The sequence below is a fragment of the Lethenteron reissneri genome, chromosome 31, assembly GCF_015708825.2.
Source record: "Lethenteron reissneri isolate LAM-NWPU_2019-01 chromosome 31, ASM1570882v1, whole genome shotgun sequence".
NCBI lineage: Eukaryota > Metazoa > Chordata > Hyperoartia > Petromyzontiformes > Petromyzontidae > Lethenteron > Lethenteron reissneri.
This window is the reverse complement of record NC_083809.1, coordinates 1,767,925-1,786,724: the sequence shown is the minus strand read 5'-3', so window position 1 is coordinate 1,786,724 and position 18,800 is coordinate 1,767,925. Positions and strand designations below refer to the sequence as shown.

General features: G+C 46.2%; 1 protein-coding gene across 1 annotated transcript; it reads right to left on the bottom strand.

Annotated features, from left to right (window-relative positions):
• Positions 1-1,598: 1,598 nt before the first annotated feature.
• Positions 1,599-17,059, bottom strand: LOC133349644 (zinc finger protein 148-like). Its single transcript, XM_061563254.1, is given in 10 exon segments — positions 1,599-6,672; positions 6,674-6,891; positions 6,893-7,393; positions 8,385-8,503; positions 9,320-9,403; positions 11,507-11,636; positions 12,106-12,216; positions 12,894-13,023; positions 13,354-13,695; positions 16,985-17,059. Coding segments are annotated over 9 exon segments (2,340 nt in total). The 5' UTR covers positions 13,545-13,695; positions 16,985-17,059; the 3' UTR covers positions 1,599-5,816.
• Between the last annotated feature and the right edge of the window lie 1,741 nt (positions 17,060-18,800).

Here is an 18,800-nt window from a genome sequence, read left to right as displayed (position 1 = left end):
CAGATGCACAGACTCAATGCAAAAATTATAATTTAATAATCAGAATTTATAATGCGCATTCCATCCTAGGATCCAGACAGACCCAATCCAGTGAACCATGTGTGGACTGAACCCATTGCGGTAGTGTCTACTGGTCAACATCCGGCGTGTACTGGTGGGCCATCCATCCAAGTACTGACCCAGGAATTCATTTTTCGTCTTTGCCATCGAAGGCGACCCAGCGTTGGTTTGGTCAGATGGCCAAAGACTGCCCCCTACCGCTGTGCACAGCGACTCGATGCAACTCCAGTCGCAGGGCCCAAACGTGCGATACGTAGCGATGATGTGCTTCTCCATGCCAGACGTACGCGGCTCGTCTTTATTATAATTTACTGCAATGTAAATCCCTTAATCAATCCACTCCTTTGTTAATCTTCCATCTAAATCACGGTTTCTGCCAAGTTGTAGATTCCCTACAATATATATACTCGCGCAATAATCACCATCAATTGTTGTCATCACTATGTAGATTATGTATAACGGTCTATCAGGAAAAACGATATAGTATTACTTCTTATCAGACCCAATGGTATATAAAGTGCTGCCTGCAACCTCTATCCACCATCTGGCCTGCGCTTTCAATATGGGCCATTGCCAGCAGTCGCCAAATGTTATACTTTTTATTTTTCAGGCTCGTGTTAGTGTTGTTATTCTGTGCTTGTGCATCACTGCCAATGCAGTATCACAATTTAATGTCAACACCTATTTTGGGGTTTCTGCAACCTAAATTTACTTTATTAGAAATCATTTCTTAAAGTAATACGTCAGTTAACTTTTGTGACTGGACATTTATTTTAGACTTCCTGTGCTCAGTCTCGATTGCTTTTGCCACGTGGTTGCTTTCGCGCGGATTTCTAGTCGCTCCACGGTTGTACTTTTAAAAAAAAATTGTACTTTTTGGCATTTTTGTAAGCCACGTCACGCTTGCAAACGAGACTCGTCTCAAGTTCTCACACTGTTAAACAAAATAAACTTAAAAATACTTGTGCTTTCAAGCCACCCTCTGCGGTGTAAATAATAATTACCACCCTTGTGTCGCGGCTTTTCATTAAGTAAAATCTCAAATTTCTGTACAGGCACAGTAGCAGCACTCGGTATATAAGTAATTACATTATACATAACATTTTAATAATCCATTGACTAAATGAACTAAAAATATAATAAGCGGAAGCGTATAAGTAGGTTCTAGATTTGAAGTTTTCGTGACTGCAAGGATCCATACTCTTTGGTTCTTTCGGTAAAGTCACGTAGGTGAAAATAATAAAAATTAAATCACGACGTTTCGGGCGCAACACAAGCGTCCGTCATCAGGTGGGACAACCACAGCAGTATTACTGAAATCCCTGTCTCCCTGCACATGCTTACTTCTCGATTACCTACATTATTCTATGTAGAACGCAGCGAGTAAAATGTACCCAATTCGTGCATTCAATTTCATTGGATTGCTTATGAACATTGCTGCTGCAGTATTAACTGAAATAATTATGAACATGGTTTGAGTTTGTCAACAAAAAAAGGTTCACATATACAATTCATATGCGTACAAATGAACACAAAAACACTTGAAGTTTTCGATTTTAATTCACTAAATGTACACATACCGTTTCAGTAATGCATCCACGTCTATTCACATCTCCGTATAACTTTGGTCTGCTGAACAATGAGCCTTAAAGCAAGAGACGTATTTTGTACTGCAATGCATGACTTACAAACACAACGCTACGGTAAACTAACGAGAAGATAAAACGTAAAAATAAAGTAAATAACACGATTAATTTTACAATACTTAGGTTCCGACTGAATTAGGTCAAACAAATCTACTTCAAAACATTGTATACAAATTGCAAACATATAAAATAGCTTCATATAGAGTTCAGTGTTGCTATGTACAGTATTTGATGGGCATACGGAAGGTCACGGAGGAAGACTTGGAATCCACAGTTCTGTTCATTGGGCTCCACTCTTCCGAGATTATTTTTCTTACCTCAATGATCATTCTCATCAGCATCAACAAGGTATACATTTACACAAGTCCCCCCCTCCCATCCCCTCGCCAAAAAAGTAAAAATGACTGTGCAAAAATGGTGGAATGTGGATATGGTGATGAGTCTATGAAGAACGCGCATGACAAAACGCACCCGCAATTTTTTCGATTACATTTGCTTTTGTTCATGCTTGCAAAATGACAGCACGCGGTGGTAAATGTGACAAAATGGACATGATCAAATCTACAGAATGCGGCACGATTTTTTTTTTTTACTCTAAATGGAAGACCCGATTTCTCACGCTAACAAAACAAAACGAATCGCTCAGCGAGCTTATTAAATTAATTAGCAGCAACGAACATGAAACACTGGCTGAATGAGGAAAAATTTACCGAGTAACTTGAAAAAAAATCACAAAATAACGATTTTTTTTTCTTTGCTTCAACTTAAACCGTGGCTTCGTCACTTATAAAACCAGACGATCGACCCAAATCGGCCACTCCCCTCCACGGTGATGTTTCAGAGGCGGAGCATTTTACGCACAACACGCGAATGCCACATAACCGCATTGCTCATGGGCTATTTTTACACCCGGGGTTGAGCCTTAACAGCCGCAGTTAAATGAAATAGCTTGGAGCCGTAGCTGCTTCCTCCCTTGCCGATGATACACGCACCCTTTCAACTTTGCGCATCTGCCAATTCCATCCATTTACCTGCAAAATTCAGGACTCATTCATATTTTGAATGGCGAGGGAAAAAACGATTTCCACACATTATTAGTGAAAACGGCAGAGGCTGTTATCATGCTGCTTCAGTGATTTTTTTGTTTCCCTGCCACGAATAAACAGAAACATAAATGTGATCTCAACCTGTCAACTGATTCGGCAAATTCGATAAATGTGCATTGCACCCACTGTCTGGTAAATGTTCTGACGCGCCAAGCAGAGCTGTGGATGAGGAACTGGAAGGGAGGTGTGCGAGCCATTGCTACCCATCCCCACTTTGTTGTATATAAAAACTAAAATAAAAACGAAAACGCACACACGAACTCTCCGTGAAGACGAACACCGGCTGTCGTCGTCGAGTAAACCTGCCCATAACTTATCTGTTTCTCCTCACGCGAGCTATCTTCACCGAAACACAGCGCGGACCCACTAGCAATAGTGTAACTGCGTGTAGTGACTCCACATTTAACAATGTAATACATTACATCTGTCATCAGGTACCATGAGATAAGAACGAAATAATAAGCTTGCATAGGAACAACATTCAAACACTGCAATTTAACAGTCTACCAGCCAACGGTCAACTGAATGAACTGCATAGACATTGAGCACATGACTACACAGCTGATCCGACTTCCTGTCTGCGACTACCTTGTTTAAGAAAAACATTCGCCCCGGAACCTGAATTCTGCTGACCGGACGCACGCTGAAAAATACTTCACGTTACACAATTTGTCCCTTGCAACTGCCGGTTTAGTTCAATGTCGACGGGAAAACTGACGCCAGCGACCCGACTTAAGGCTCCACACCGATGAATTTGTGGCTTGCTTCACTCACTGGGCAGCATTTCAATTCATCTGCCGCTTGTGGTAGATGGCCGCATGAAACACAGCTTGGCTTTTGAATGTGCAAGCCGCACGTGGCGCTCATCTCACACCCGCTCAACTCCTCGAATACAGCTTCTGTGGGACGTTTTCACAGACTCTGAAAATGTCTCCTCACGCAGATACAGTTCTGCAAAAGCTGTTGCAGATTACTATAAAATATTAATGGGCAAAATAGTACAGAAATAAAAAAAAGATTACGTATAGCGTTAAACATTCAGCCGAGTTTCTCAAACAGAAACGCAAAGGCACTGCAAGTTTGTCTTGTGGAAGTTCACCAACCAGGACAGTTTTATAATCACAGTACTCTGACTTTTGAACAGAATGCATTACTCCAGACGGCTAAGAACTTCATTTGTGGAACACTGAATGGGCCAGTTTTGCCAGCCAATGCTATGCATACGAGTTGCAAAAGGACGAGAGAGGCACTGTGTAACTGGGGGGAGGGAACAGCAGACAGATGAGGCGACTCCGAAACGGTTTCTCTCCGCAGGGAGAGGGGGGGAAAGAAAAAAAAGCATTCTTTCACCAACCCCGTCTCCCCTGTGGCGTCGTCATGTTCCCTGAATATTCAGAATGATCGTCTGGAAAGCTGTGCAGAATCCCAGCGCTCCTGAACCCGACAGGGCCCAAGATTTAGGTCTTGGGCAACGGTGGTGCGGCGAGACGCGGGTCGGTCTACACGTCCAGTATTCGGTCGTCGGTGCCGCTGGTGCCACCCACACGCAGCAACTGCCAGGCTTCGAGATCGGTTCCAGTGACTCGCGCGTGATGGGTTGCGCTGCCCAGAGGGGGCTTGGAAAGAGAGGGCAAGAAGGCGCCCATCGCCAGTTTCACCCCCTGTGTCATCGACTCATCCTCTGCTCCACTGCTACGTAGTAAAATTATTAACAAAAGTATATGCGCATAAAACACGAATATTGAAGTAGATTATTTATATAACTCAACGGGAATACTTAATGAAATTCAAACCATGTAGAATTTCCTGTAGGGTGCCACGACGGTTAAAATGTACGAAGAAAGATGCATGATATTTTTTATATTGTACAAAAATTGTTTTCACCCATTGGTAGTGGTCGATAGCTACCAATATAGAAAGGTTAACAACTTCCCACGCCACAATGATGGATTTGTGCAAGTGAGCAACCCTTGTTTAATCATGTTCGACCAGTCTACTCGTCACTCTAAAGTTGTCACCTTTGTGCCACTTAAAGCCCCTAACACGTGACCACTTTCTGTTTCTCCCTGCGCATGCTGCCAGACCATATAAACATGTACCTCATAAGTAAGCATTAATCCAATTATCGTTAATGTAGCAAGCTGAGACTGAATTAAGCAACTATTTTTTGCTAAAGGCAGAGGTGATAATACAAGGGGAGGCTACTATTAATTTCACCTATTGTGGATAAACTTTCACATTTGGGATATAGGCTATATATAACTGGTATAAAATCGGCTACCCTCAGGGTTGCCACTGGGTCTATGAAATGCACTTTACAGCAGGCTGATTAGTTTATAATTTGATGACACATTGATGAGGAAATAGCAGGTGGCTGCGTGATCTGGACCGCTGCGTTGATTTATACACGAGCAGCATGTAAATGAGTCTCTGCTGCAGCAGATACAAACCCAGGACATTAGCGCGCACAGGAAATAAAAAAAAATCTTGGGCCTAACACTGAGAACAGGTGGCAATCGGAGACCAAAGTTGTATTAAAACATGATAAAGTGATGATAACAAAAAAACATGTCCATATTGCTATCTTGAGTCTTCTCCAATACGTTGCAGCACGGCGATTTTTGCAGTTCCGAATGTTTTAAATATCATTCATGTCGATTTACAGTGTCTTCAAATGAGTTACAAAAGCCATCGGGTACAAAAACTAAGACGCTCTTGCCGATGCAATACAGGCTGCTTATACTCCAAACAGGAGAAACGTAATCCCCCCCCCCCAGTTAATAAGGCAAGAAAATGCACATCTGTGAGCTCCCCATCAGTGGCATACGGTAAACCCACAGGTGTAGTGTGAACCAGCAAAATAGACCGGCTAAAGTAATAAAAACTGCTTTGAGTGTTAAGGCATCAAAGTGTCGACTTCAAATTCTGAACGCACGACCAGATTGGGCATGTCTCGTGCCATGTGGCGAGGTCGCAAGGAACCAGCAGGTTGAAGCGGCTTGCGCTAGAACGGGATGGTGGGGCTCGCAGGTTTGGTTTTGCGACCAAACGTCTGTTTGCTCGACTGCACTGCTGAGAACGGCGATGGCAGCACGTGCTCCAGGTCTTCCAGCCCGTACCCAGAGGTCTCGTCTCCCTTCTTATCGCCACTCGGCTCAAGGAACTCGTGCGCGAGGGTGGTGAGGTCGCGCGCCGACTCGGCGAACGTGAACCCCTGCCCTACGCCCATGCCGTACGGCTGCAGCTTGGCGGCGGGCACCGTGTGATAGGACGGTTCGCCCGATAGCGTGGAGCCAAAGTTGTGGTGGTGGTGGTGATGATGGACGTGGTGCGACATGAAGGGCTCATGCGGCGCACTGAAGTACACCGGGGTGGCACTCACGTCCCCGTGTGCGTGCCGCCCCGTCGACACGAGCTGCCCAAACGGGATGCCCACGCCGACCCCAACCCCGACGCCGGAACTCAACGCGGTGGCCGTCGTTGCCGCCTGATGGTCGCTCTTACTGCTGCGGTCCAGAGCCTGCTGCAGGTACTTGTAATACTCCTGCAGCATCGCGGCCTTGTCCGGTGACGCCGACTGCGACGTGACGTCGGCCGCGTCGCGGTGCGCCGACTCGTGGAGACCGTCGCCCATGCCGAAGTCATCCTTGGCCGAGTAGTGGTCGAGGATTGTCTGCAGCACCTCGTCTGGGATACCCGAGCCGACCTTGTCCGGGTCCGCCTTGATGTCCAAGATCAGGCTGGGTACCTCCATCGAGGCCACCTGCAAGTGGCCGTCGTCCATCATGGACTGGTTCGACACCACCATGATGGGCTCGGGGGCGACGCGCGGGGAAGTGCTGATGCTAACGACGCTCACTGCCGCTCGCGCCGCCACCGCAGTTTCCGTTGCTCGCCGCCTGCAGGTAACGCCGCTTCTTGAGGAATTGCATCGCGTCGCCATAGGTGTTTCCGCTCGTCTCGTGCTGCTGCTGTTGCTGAGCATGTGCTTGCAGCTTGTTCGCCGGCTCGGACGACGACTTGTCACCATCGGCATCGGTGGCGACAATGGCACCGGGGTCTCCGAGCAGCTTATCCTCAGTCGTGCAGCGCGCCCTTGTGCTGCTCGTGGTGCATCACCGCGAGCGCGTCAATGGGCACGGTGCGGCTGAGCTCAGGAGAGGCCCGGCGCCGGCGCCCGCGATTCGCCTTCTTCGGCGCCAGCTTTGGCGTCAGCGCATCCTCGCTAATGTCGACGAGGTTCAGCGAGCCATCCTCCAGCTGTCCGCCCATCTCGATGATGCACTCCACGTTCACGAGCCGCTTCTCGCCCGTGTACCTACCGCCGGGAAGACCCGCGGTGTTCTTCTTCTTCTTGCTGCCACGGCCCGAAGCCGGTGGCCCGGCGGAACCATCCGCCGCGACGGTGCCCGACGCCCTCTTCTTCCAGCGCCGGGGGCCCTGGGTGGTCCCCTGCAATGCGTCCATGCCGCCGTTGATGCCGGCAGTGAAGTCTCCCGCATTCATGTCATGCTTGCCAGCGAGTGGCCCCTCGTGGCACATGCGCTTGTGCTTGGCGAGCTGGTCTGTGCGAGAGTAATACTGCGCAAGAGCAGTGACAGAAAAACGACAGCCATCATGATCGTCTCCATCTGATACCTATGTAATCATAATGTAGTTAACTTGATTTTTTTTAAATCTGGTGTGAGACAGTGCAGGGTGATAACACAATTAAATACCAGCCAATGTAGGTCCTGATCTGAAATTTTGAAGATCTTTGGTCCCTCACCAATTCAGATAGTCCCCTTAATTATCTGTAACATATCACCCAATTCTCAGCTTTCTGCATCGATTCATTTGGCCTATTCCTGAATAAATTTTTTAACCTATTTGTTAATCAATTGCTGAATGAAGGCCTCCCCACATCTTTCTGTCGGGGGTTGTAATTTCAACATTTTGCTATGCTGGTCAGTGAGGACTGGTGCCAGGGCGGACAGGTGAAGAGTGGTTCAGACACAACTCGCCACGGATGCTAGCGATGGCTAGAAATCCAACTCAGGCCAGTGACTCGGCAACGGAGCCTAGCGGCAGCGGATTCCCCTCTTGTTGCGGAGGTTAACGATTTGAATCCAGCGTGCCGTCCTAATTAACACTGCGGGTGTATTAACAATGAAAATACAAGTCGTCTGCTTTACGGTGGCCTGTAAATGTTCTGCAACGTCACTCACAATGGTAACCCATTGTTTGCCGGTGTCACGGTCCAAATTTGAAAATTACCTGCAAATTGACTCAATTGGAATATGCAATCATCTCCAACTATTGCGAAATATTGGTAGGATTCTCCTGAAAAAGAGTCACGAAACTCAGTGGAGTTCTCCCGGGTAAATAGGCATAATAGGTAACCAGGTTTTTATTGCAATGTCACCGCTTCACCCTGGCCAATTCCTTTGTATTCTGACGTACGAAAGGAAACTGGAAAAAATGCAAACAGATAAACATTTAAATGTCCCGTACGAACAGGTAAGCAACGTACCTATCCACTACCAACCCATCTCCTCTGCCCCATACCACCCCACGAGTGTTTTTTGCGTACCTGGTGGCAGTAGTCGCACTCGTAGGGCTTCTCTCCGCTGTGCGTCCGCTTGTGCCTCTCCAGGTGGTACTTCTGGATGAAGCGCATCCCGCACTGCTCGCACGTGAACGGCTTCTCTCCTGCACGCGACGGACGGGGGCCAAAACTAAGGGACCCATCTCCTTCGTGCTACATTCACTTGCATTGAATTTCCGCTTCAGTTTAGCCGTTGCTTTGTTTTGGTGCACTCGACTCTAGGGTTTAAGTTAGATAATAAATAAACAAACAGCCCTTTGATCAATCCCGCAAGTTGAAGGCGTTGCCACACAAGAGTTGGTCAATGGAGGTTGTTTGACCATACTTCACCATGCTGGTCGGCGTGGGTTGGAAGGCACGGGGCCAGGACCAATTCAGATATCATTTGTGACTGATGTAAGCCATGAGCGGTAATCAAACTCGGCTCCTTGAGTTCACAGTGCAATGCGCCAATCACTGCATAAATGCTCCAATCAGTTTAAAATGTCTTAAAATTGAACTATAACCTCACAAAATATACTGAGGCAGGGTTATCGAATGTACAGACCTTCAGTGACCTTTATGGATGCTCATGGGATGGTGCTGCCCAATGCCTAACATTTAAAGCTACGACGACACAGGCATGCACTGCAAAAAAATGTTGTACCCACATGCAATCTCCCTTCTTCCCGCTCAAGTCTGTCACCACCCCCTGGTTGTTTGGCTTCAAAGAGCAATAGGGTCGTAAACTCATTCCACTACCTCCGTATTTACGACACCGCTACTATAACACCGAGTTGTAGGTGCGGCTCCTCTCTGGGTTTGCAGAGCTGGCCGAAGCGGCTCGGAGGCCAGGATGTTTTTTGATGCCGCAACACAAAGGGCACGGGCTAAAGGCAAATGCTCGGAGTAACAATGGGGGTACGTGTTGCAGGGCTTACCACTGTGAATCTTCTCGTGTCTCTGCAGAAGGTACTTTTGAATGAAGCGCATGGTGCACTGGCTGCACTGGTACGCTTTTTCACCTGGACATGTGCAACAGGAGACGGATGGTGTTTAACAAAAGAAAGTGAATGAAAGTCGAACGAGTTGTCCGCGAGGAGTTTAAAAAGAACGCCGAGAGATGCGGTAAACATACCATAAACAAAGATACGTTCTATACGCACGTTTGGCAAGAAATAATACATTTATTTAAATTAATTGTTACAACACCACATTGAAATGTGCGTTTGTCATTCATTAAATCTATATGCAACTGATATGCTGTTACATGTAGGCGAATGGCACGAACTAACCGTACACAAGGTACAGAAATTTTGAACCATAAACATGATTGTAAAAAGAGACAAACAAGGACCGATTCTTCAAACAAATCCCGACTCTGAATCGTGACAATTCACTGGAAGGTGACAATTCATCGCCTCCAACTCCCTCCCACATGGCCCGACACTCGCTAACGATGCGTCAAGAGTAGCGGCGTCATTTGTGAGCACTGGGCCACATGAAGAGAAAACTGGAGGCACACTGTAGGGACGTAGGGAGTGAAGGCGGAGATGGGTACAACACAGGAAATGCGTGGAGTATTGGAAAGAGAAATCACATGAAATGTATGCAGTAAGAGAAAGCAGACGCACAGAGACATATGGAGTGAAATGGATAAGAGAAAGATATGGCACAGAAATGTATGAAGAGAAGCAGAGAGAGATATGGCACAAAGACATATGGAGTGATTTGGGATTTGAAGTTTTCGTGACTGCAGGGATCCATACTCTTTGGTTCTTTCGGAAAAAGTAACGTAGGTAGAAAATAAATAAATTACGACGTTTCGGGAGCAACACAAGCATCCATCATCAGGTGAGACAACCACATCAATTGAAAGAACCAAAAAGTACAGCAAGAAACAATTGCTGAATTGTTTCTGTGGTTATCCCACCTGATGAAGGATGCTTGTGTCGCGCCCGAAACGTTTATACCTACGTGACTTTACCAAAAGAATCAAAGAGTACATATGGATTGACAAGCTGACACTGCAATGGAGGTATGGAGTGAGGAGAGAAGCTTTGAAGAGAGAATTATGGGAGAGCCAATGAGTGAGAAAAAGAAGCAGAGCCAGACAAAATGACAGCATGGATTTTATGGCAGGAAATGGCATTCCTGGACTCAAATGTTTTTTTTCCAGTGCCCTGAATGTTAGATCAAGGTTGCACAGTAATTCATCACATCGCTCTGTGGGGAGGCATTAATCTTTGCATACATAATGTACATCACGTGACAATAAAAACAAAGTCAAATGTAAATGCAATTAGAAATGAGGATAATTATTACGACAGCAAAATGTATTATGTACCACTCGTACCTAAAAGCAGCACCAATCAAGACCCGAGTGAAGCACTTAGCAGAGTACAGCCGCATCGTCTGCAGCACCGAGTCACTTGGGTCATGTCCAAATATGGTATTGTTTACATACGAGCATTAAAAATACTTCACTCCTAGGGGCGGCATATTTGATACCACACCGCAAACTTGTTACATTTAGAATCATGTATTTTATTTATCCAAAAAATCTTGAGCGTGAAGATTTTTTTCAGGATGTTTAAAAAAATATATATGATCAATTCCATTTAAGGAGTGTTTTGTTTTGTTTTACATAGGAAAACAGAGCGCCCAAATTACCACTCAAGGCGAGTGTGCATCCAAAAACGACCAGTGTGGGGTATAATGGTATTCTTGTAAAAAGTTTTCTTTGCAGAGGGCCCAAGAATGAATTCAAATGCTTATTGCAGGCCACACATGAACACACACCTCAGTTACTTTCCCCACTGCCAGAGGCTCTTGCAGTGACAGTGGTGACTGATTGAGCACACCAACACTGAAACAATGTTGTTGCCAAGTACAAAGGATATTCCCCTCTAGTATTCGATTAATGTAGCTAAGTTGCTTGCAGCGATGCTTTTATAAATATTGTTTTTGGGGCGTTTCAAAGTTGAAGGACAGAATGTGTCCCCCCAAGCTGTATGAAATAAAGCTACAGACCTGGTTTCATCAAGACTGCACGTTTGCAAGCTCCCAAACCCCGAGATAGGGTGTCCAGGTCAGCCTGAAAGTTTTATTTGAGTCCGATAGCTTACCCGTGTGAATGAGAACATGACGCTGCAGGTGGTAGTTGGTGCGAAAGGCGGCACAACAGCGCTCACACACAAACTTCTTGGTGCCCTTTGGGACTCCAATCTCATCCTCCCCTCCTTCTCCGGCCAAACCCTGAAAACAAAGAGTTGTTGACCATCAATTACCGTGAGCGCAAAAAAAACACATGGACCAATAATGATGGGAGTGGTGAGATCTTCAAAAATGTGTTCCCTGTGATTCACGGTCAAAATCCATAACTATGTTATCCAGGTAAGCCTCAGCAAGTCAATGAACTGAATCATTCGGAAATGTTAAATTTGTACAAAGTAGTTCTTACAACCCTTTTCAATCCAGTATCGGATGGATCTTTCATGCACCACGCCAGTCGTGACTGTATTTTTGACCATACATCAATCACACTGGTTATCGCAGGATGGTGTGGGAAATGGGGCCCAGGACTTGTTTAGAGATCACTCATTCACCAAGGTTGGCCATGCCTGGCAATCAAACTCAGGTCGTCGGGTTCGTAACACGGTGTGCTATCCACTCCGCTACCACCGCGCTCCAATGAAACAGTAAATATTTAATTTAAAACAAGCACCTTCGGCGCTCGTGGCTTCCGTTTGGCCTTCTTCTTGGGAACCTGCCTTTTCCTCTCCTCCTTCACCCTTGTGTCGCTGTACATGTTCAAGTCACCTATGGAGTGCTGTGCCTAGACACAAATGGGATTATAAGAAAACTTCAGTTTTACATCCATAATCGTTTTACTCATCACATGTAAACTACTCAAGAATGCCTCACATATCAGAAAAAAATATATTTTTCTAACCTTCTGCTAATTTCTGCTTTGAATACTTCTGTGCGAGATAAAAGTATAGTGCTGAGAAAATATATACAAGAAAATAATCTAAATCCACACAAGTTGGAAACTATATGGGGTCATGATAACCATTATCTAAGCAAGCCTCATTGAGTCTTTAAACCATTCTCCAGTTGAGTACTGTATGAGATATTACATAAATTCTCGTCATGTGAATTGGAATAAACGATGAAAAACTGCAGTAGCCAATTTAAAGAAAAAAACCCCAAAAAGGTAAAAACACTCCAAGGTGTACACAAATGGGTTCAGCAACCGAAATACTGTTTTGCCATCTTCTGCCTAACTTGTAGAATAGTGGGTTGGGAATTTCACCAATATGCATGATCTACCAACCCTTGCATCAATCACCATGTTATGCTGAAATCTACTTCCTGTGCCCTCTCCTACAGGCAACACCTTGTTGCTCTGCAGGTGGACGTGTCATTCAATGTATCCACCTCTACATGATCCACCACCACCATTAATAAGGCTACCAGAAGACCCTGTAGGCCCCATGCCCCACTTCGCACCATGTCATCTGGAACCATGAGCTCGTGCTGTAGAATGAGGCATCCCTCTGTTAGGTCCTCTGTCGGATTATGGTCATCCTCCTCGGTGCCATCAAATGCAAAGGGTCCGCCACCACCAATCCGGCCGAACCTGCAAGTCAAAGAAAATCGCAAGCATTGTGGGTGGTGAAAACCCTACATCACAGTTCAAACGTATACCTTGCAGCACACAAGCCTACAACTCCTCCTATTACCAGTCACTATCTCATCAAAGTACTTACTTAAAGATCTGACCATTCAGAGAAATGTGGTCATCCGGTAATCTTTGACTCTGCTAATCCCACTAAGCTTCTGATATTCAAACAGATCAAGCACATATAGGGTGATCCATTTATATTCAGTCGTATTGAATGTCAACTCGTTCATATTTTTCAAGGACCATGATTTAACTTACGGTCACTCCAGACGGTTCAGCACTCACCTGTGACGAGGGGTGAGCGACATGTGCATGCGCTCCCCACCCGGAACCTGCATCCCAGGTCCTGCACAGGCATCCGCACCGCCCAGACCATGCATGTGCATGTGCGCCGCTGTAGTCGCACCACCACTGCCATCGCCCGCCTTGTACAGCACGTGCACGTAGCGATCTTGGCCTGGACTGCTCATCATCATGCTTGCTGGCGGCCCGGTCTCGTAACGCGGGAAGAAAAGAGGTAGGTATGTAGTAGGTAGGTAGCGGAGGGCGCAGGTTCATTCAGCTTTGCGTAGGACTGGCGGCGGTGGTTGCAACGGCGGTGGTGAGGGCGGCCATCATCGGTGTCGCCTGCAAGAGCACAGGTTCGTTAGTCACGTTTGTCGTCTGCCATGGCTGGGGAGATAAGTGTGGAGGAATACAGGTAGTCCGAGTGACGATGGTCCGACTTAGGATATTTCGATCTTACGATGGCGATACGACAAAATTGCCATCAACAACCTAACATCGTTCAAGTATGCAGACGGACAGATTCTTGGTGCGTACAGTACAATATGATACGTTACGATACTTTCAATGCATGTATGATACGTTATTTTAAGGTTACCACAATACGATACGTTCAATGCATTTTAAAAGTTAATTTTTTTATAGCAGATAGGATTGTTTCCTGAAAAAACTTTCTATTAAATTGCAGTTCATATAGGTAGGCTAAGAATTGACCTTGGTTTTTTTTCTTTACATTTCACTGTGCAATACAGTATTGTAATTAATAAATACATACAGTATATAGTTTATACAGTACGGTATTGTAAATTGCTCTGTTTTGCTAAATTATCACCATTCTTTAAGACTCCTGGGTAGGCTAGGCCATCTTCGACTTACGATATTTCCTACTTACGATGGGGTCGTCGTAAGGCATCTCCATTGTAAGTAGAAGACTACCTGTATAGCGATGTAAGTACTTAACCCTTTTCCGTTCAGAGACGTCTGCAAGTTGCAGGGTGGGTCCGTTCATCATTGCTGAATCTCGGAATGTGCAAGCGGTTTGAGTTAATTTTATTTAGAGGCATAGCGCCGTTGTTTTTAAAGACATTGTCCTCACCGCAGAGAACTGTAGCGACACGACCGTACTTTATGCGAGCTGGCGCCAATCTGTGCCACACTTCCTCCCGCATTGGCCTTGTGGAAGCCTCACTACCGAAAAAAGTTATTAATTTTAGTTTACCTCTGGTTTTCTTCTGGTTCTGTGTAGATCATCGGAACGGGAAAAGATTTCGAAGCCACGTATTTGTTTGGATAAGTACTATTTGATTGCAAATGGTTTGGAAATTTTATAGAGTGCATAAACATTGTTCTAAAAACCTTTCTTATTTATTAATTGGATACAAATATATGCGTTCTTTATATTTTCACAAATAAATTAATTTAATATGCAGTGACTAGGTTCAAGTGACACGGTGGATTCCGTACGATTATGTTTATAAAAAAGCTACCTAAATAAAAAATAATCAGCTACGACACGTAAAGAGATCAATACCATTTTGGAAATCAATGTTACCCACTTTAAACGAAATCAACGGATACATATAACCATGTTGCATCTACTGCCCAATGGATGTTGCAGAAAGTGTACACGACTGCGCGAGTCTGCGTTTTAAACATCCTATTTACTTATAACGAACGCAACCACACAAATAGTAGCTACATCACACACACAACACGCTCAAGTTGCACATCACTACCACGAACTACCATCAAACAGCACAAATGAATAACTTTAGCGGTGTCCTTGCAAGAATATTACTAAAACAATGGTAAGGTTTTAATAAAAAAAAACACAATTAATGTAATTGTAAATACTACATACAAAGGACTTATTCTATCACGAGCATCGATCCACGCTAGGTCGCCATTGTTACCGCATCTCCAATTAAGCGACATCGCTCAACGTGCTCGCCACTGGGACGGACTCGTGGGAGACCAAAGCCAGGTTCAGGGACGAGAACTTGGGGAAAGGCAACTTTGGGGCGAACCGTATCGTGGCAGTGCGCGAATCAATCGAATAAATCTTTATTTAGAGTGGAGAAAGGACGAGAAACACCGCTGCCAGCGATTGTGCGGGAGGGGAGGTGGTAAACAAACGCGAGCACACAACGCACCACGCGTGTTGATGTACAGTACAAATAGCGTGGTCGATAGTAGTGTGTGTGGTGGATAGTAAGTAGCGTGGTTGATAGTAAGTAGTGGAGTTGATAGTAAGTAGTGGAGTTGATAGTAAGTAGTATAGTTGATAGTAAGTACACGAGGTCGTCTCAGTCGACGGCTTGAAAGTTCGGCGAGTTTTAACGCAAATTGTAAATATCACTGCGAAGTTTTAGTGTTTTTTAAAATAGGTACGTATAATAAGGTATACACATTTCTGTGATCTGTAACAATCAGCTGAATTATAATTGTTCAATCAACACAAAATTTCCTCGACTTTCATATCGATTGTACACAGAATATCATAGACCGTGTTTTCCTATATTAGACGTTAAAACCCTTACGCTTGCTCAGGCCCTGGGTTTTTGCACGGTAAACAATACGGAGACCATCGTTACTACAGTCCCACACATTTCTCCTGCTCCCACTCGAACAAATACCCCAAGAAGCAGGACCCTTCGTGGCCAACAACCCCTAACGATTCATCCAGGACTTTGCATGCATCACACCACGATGTACCACAATTAGCCATTGTTCCTCTACTGCTGGATGGTGGCTTGCCCACGCCATTGCGATTAATCCGCTCTCACTTAACACGAATCATTTGCAGATGTCCCTTCGTGTTCAACAACAATTTAGGTTAAACTAAATTTATGCCGTACTGTGTTGTTTTATATACTGGGGTGTTTTTTTTGTGTTGTACTGCGGTATTGAAGCGTGGTAATACGGCGTTAATATGTTCGGGTTTAGTAACGTGATATTTTCGATTGATAGTTCTTGCTTTGTGATGTAGTCTTGCACTGTGGCATCATCCCATTGCGATGTTATTGTGCCGTGGTGCTGGTTTCCAACTGGAGCATGTTCGACTAATGCTACATTATTCTATTGCGGTACAACACCGTGGTATTGCAGTGTACTGTTTGACCACGCATTGTGTGCAGCGGTGGTACCGTCTGCTGCTAATTAAGGGAAGGCGCACGCTTCAACAGCGCTCTATTGTGCCTCATCTCCCACGTCCAAGGCTCCTTCCACACGCTCCACCTCCACCCGAGGCAGTCTGCCCATCTCCCCCAGCGCTTACCGAGGCCGCACAGAGCTCGCAAGCGGCACGCACACGCCGCACGGCCTCAAATCTGCCGCGGGGCGAACATCGTTCGAGGAACCTTGACGCGGCCTAGTCAGACCACGGCCTCGGCTAGTTCCCCCTGCCGGACGAGAGGCCACGAGCCCCGGGCCAGGACGAAGCCCTCAAAGCCCCCCCCCCCACCACCACCCCCTCCTCCCCCCCCCCTACAACTACGATGGGATTCGGCCAATCGACCCCCAACTGAATCGGCGCGCGTCTGCCGCTATTCTGGGAGGTTGAAGGTTGACGAGAGGCGAGAGAAGATACCACGCGGCGGAGTCGTCTTTTTTTTGTTACCTTTTTTTTTACCTTTCCCGCGACATGGAGAGCGACGATCGCAGCAGCAGGAGGAGGAGGCGGTGGTGGTTGGTGGTGGTGGTTGTTGGTGGTGGGGGGGGGTTGGTGGGGGTGTTGGAGGGGGGGGCGGTGGTGGCAATGGCGGAGCGGCCGCGCGCGCCGCTTCAACAACTTCCCCACAGCGGACGCGAAAGCGCCGGCGGCCGCCGATTGGTCAAGTCCGGGGAGGGCGCCCGCCAATCAGGAGGGAGGAGCCTCCCCCCCCGCCCCGCAGGCGTCGCGCGGACTCCGCCTTCCGCAGCGGCGGCTGCGCCTCCGGGCCTCCCCCCCCCCCTGCGCCCCCCTCCCCCTCGGCGTGGGCCAATAGGAGCGCGCGGCGCCGCCTCCGGCCCCGGCGTGGGCCAATGGGAGCGCGCGGCGCCGCCTCCGGCCCCGGCGTGGGCCAATGGGAGCGCGCGGCGCCGCTGATGCGCAGTGGGAAGTGCGGGCGCGTGGTGGTGGTGGTGCTGCTTGCTGCTGCCCGCCCGTCTGTCCGCGTGTTGTTGTTGTTGTTTGCTTGTCCCGTTATGAACGCACTTCGTTATTTATTTTTTGAGCAGAGGGTTATTTTGTTTTTGGTTTAACACGTAAGGATGCTTTCGCGACCAATATCCATGATACAGGCTTTTTTGTGGTTAAATCGCGTAAATGTGTCGTTAAACCCGCCACCACCCGACACAGCCAATTAGTAAAGTTTGTCACGTAAACAGAACGTGAACATTCGTTACAAGTACAGCACACCAGTGTGTATTTTATTGAATACCTCGCTGGACTTTGCCTGCGAAGGAAGAGGGTGGTTTTAGTTTCATTGGTATCTTTTTTTTGGGGGGGGTGATTTGGTTTTATTTCCCGTACTTTGCACTCTCCCCTATCGTGTTTTTGTTTCGTTGTTACCTTCCTAAATCACAACTACTGGACCATCTGTGAAAATTACCGTTACATCTCATCAGATTCCTCCAGGAGAAATCAATATTGTGATTTTATTAATTTATATATTGCCATTTTGAGTTTGTTAATATATTGAATTGTAACCCGTTTTGATGGCTTTTGTGGTGGGGGGGGGGTCCCACGGGATGAGTGAAGCTCGCTGATTTTGGCAATCGACGCCACACGGAGCCAGGGGCGGGCACCTCGCAATCAAAGCGAGGAGGAAGGTTGCGAGATTCATATCCTGATTCGGGGGTTGACTCAGCACATCATCCCGACGGGGTCGACTAAATAAGTACCACTTTGCGGAGGAGTCAACAGTGGGTGTCCTATCGATGTATTCGCCCCCGCCATCGGAATGCGGAATTTACCCAACTGGCTCAGCGCTGTAAAGATGAGATTATCACCGCCTCGATTCTTGTTTGAACGGGAAATCACTCTTTTTGTTTGGGGCAATAAACCTTATGTATGCTCTGAACACGAGACGTCTGCGATAAAGAGGGGTCGTTGCCCTAAACGTCAAGAGCTTACACTTAAAATAAACGCATTGCTCATTTTCATTGGTCATAAATAGATCATAAATTAATTTTAGATCATAGATCATAAATTATTTTTTTCTTTTAATTTCATTTTTTACCTACGTGACTTAACCGAAAAAACTAAGAGTATGAAACCTTGCAGTCACAAAAGCTTCAAATCTAGAATAAATAGATCAGTTTCTCCGCATAAAAAATGAAATACATGAACCGAAAAGTTGCATTGCTGAAATAGATGCACACTTTTTAAAAATTGTATTCTTATGCATTTAAACGACACATTACTGTAATCAAAATTAAGCATTTATTAAAATGTCAGCATGGCA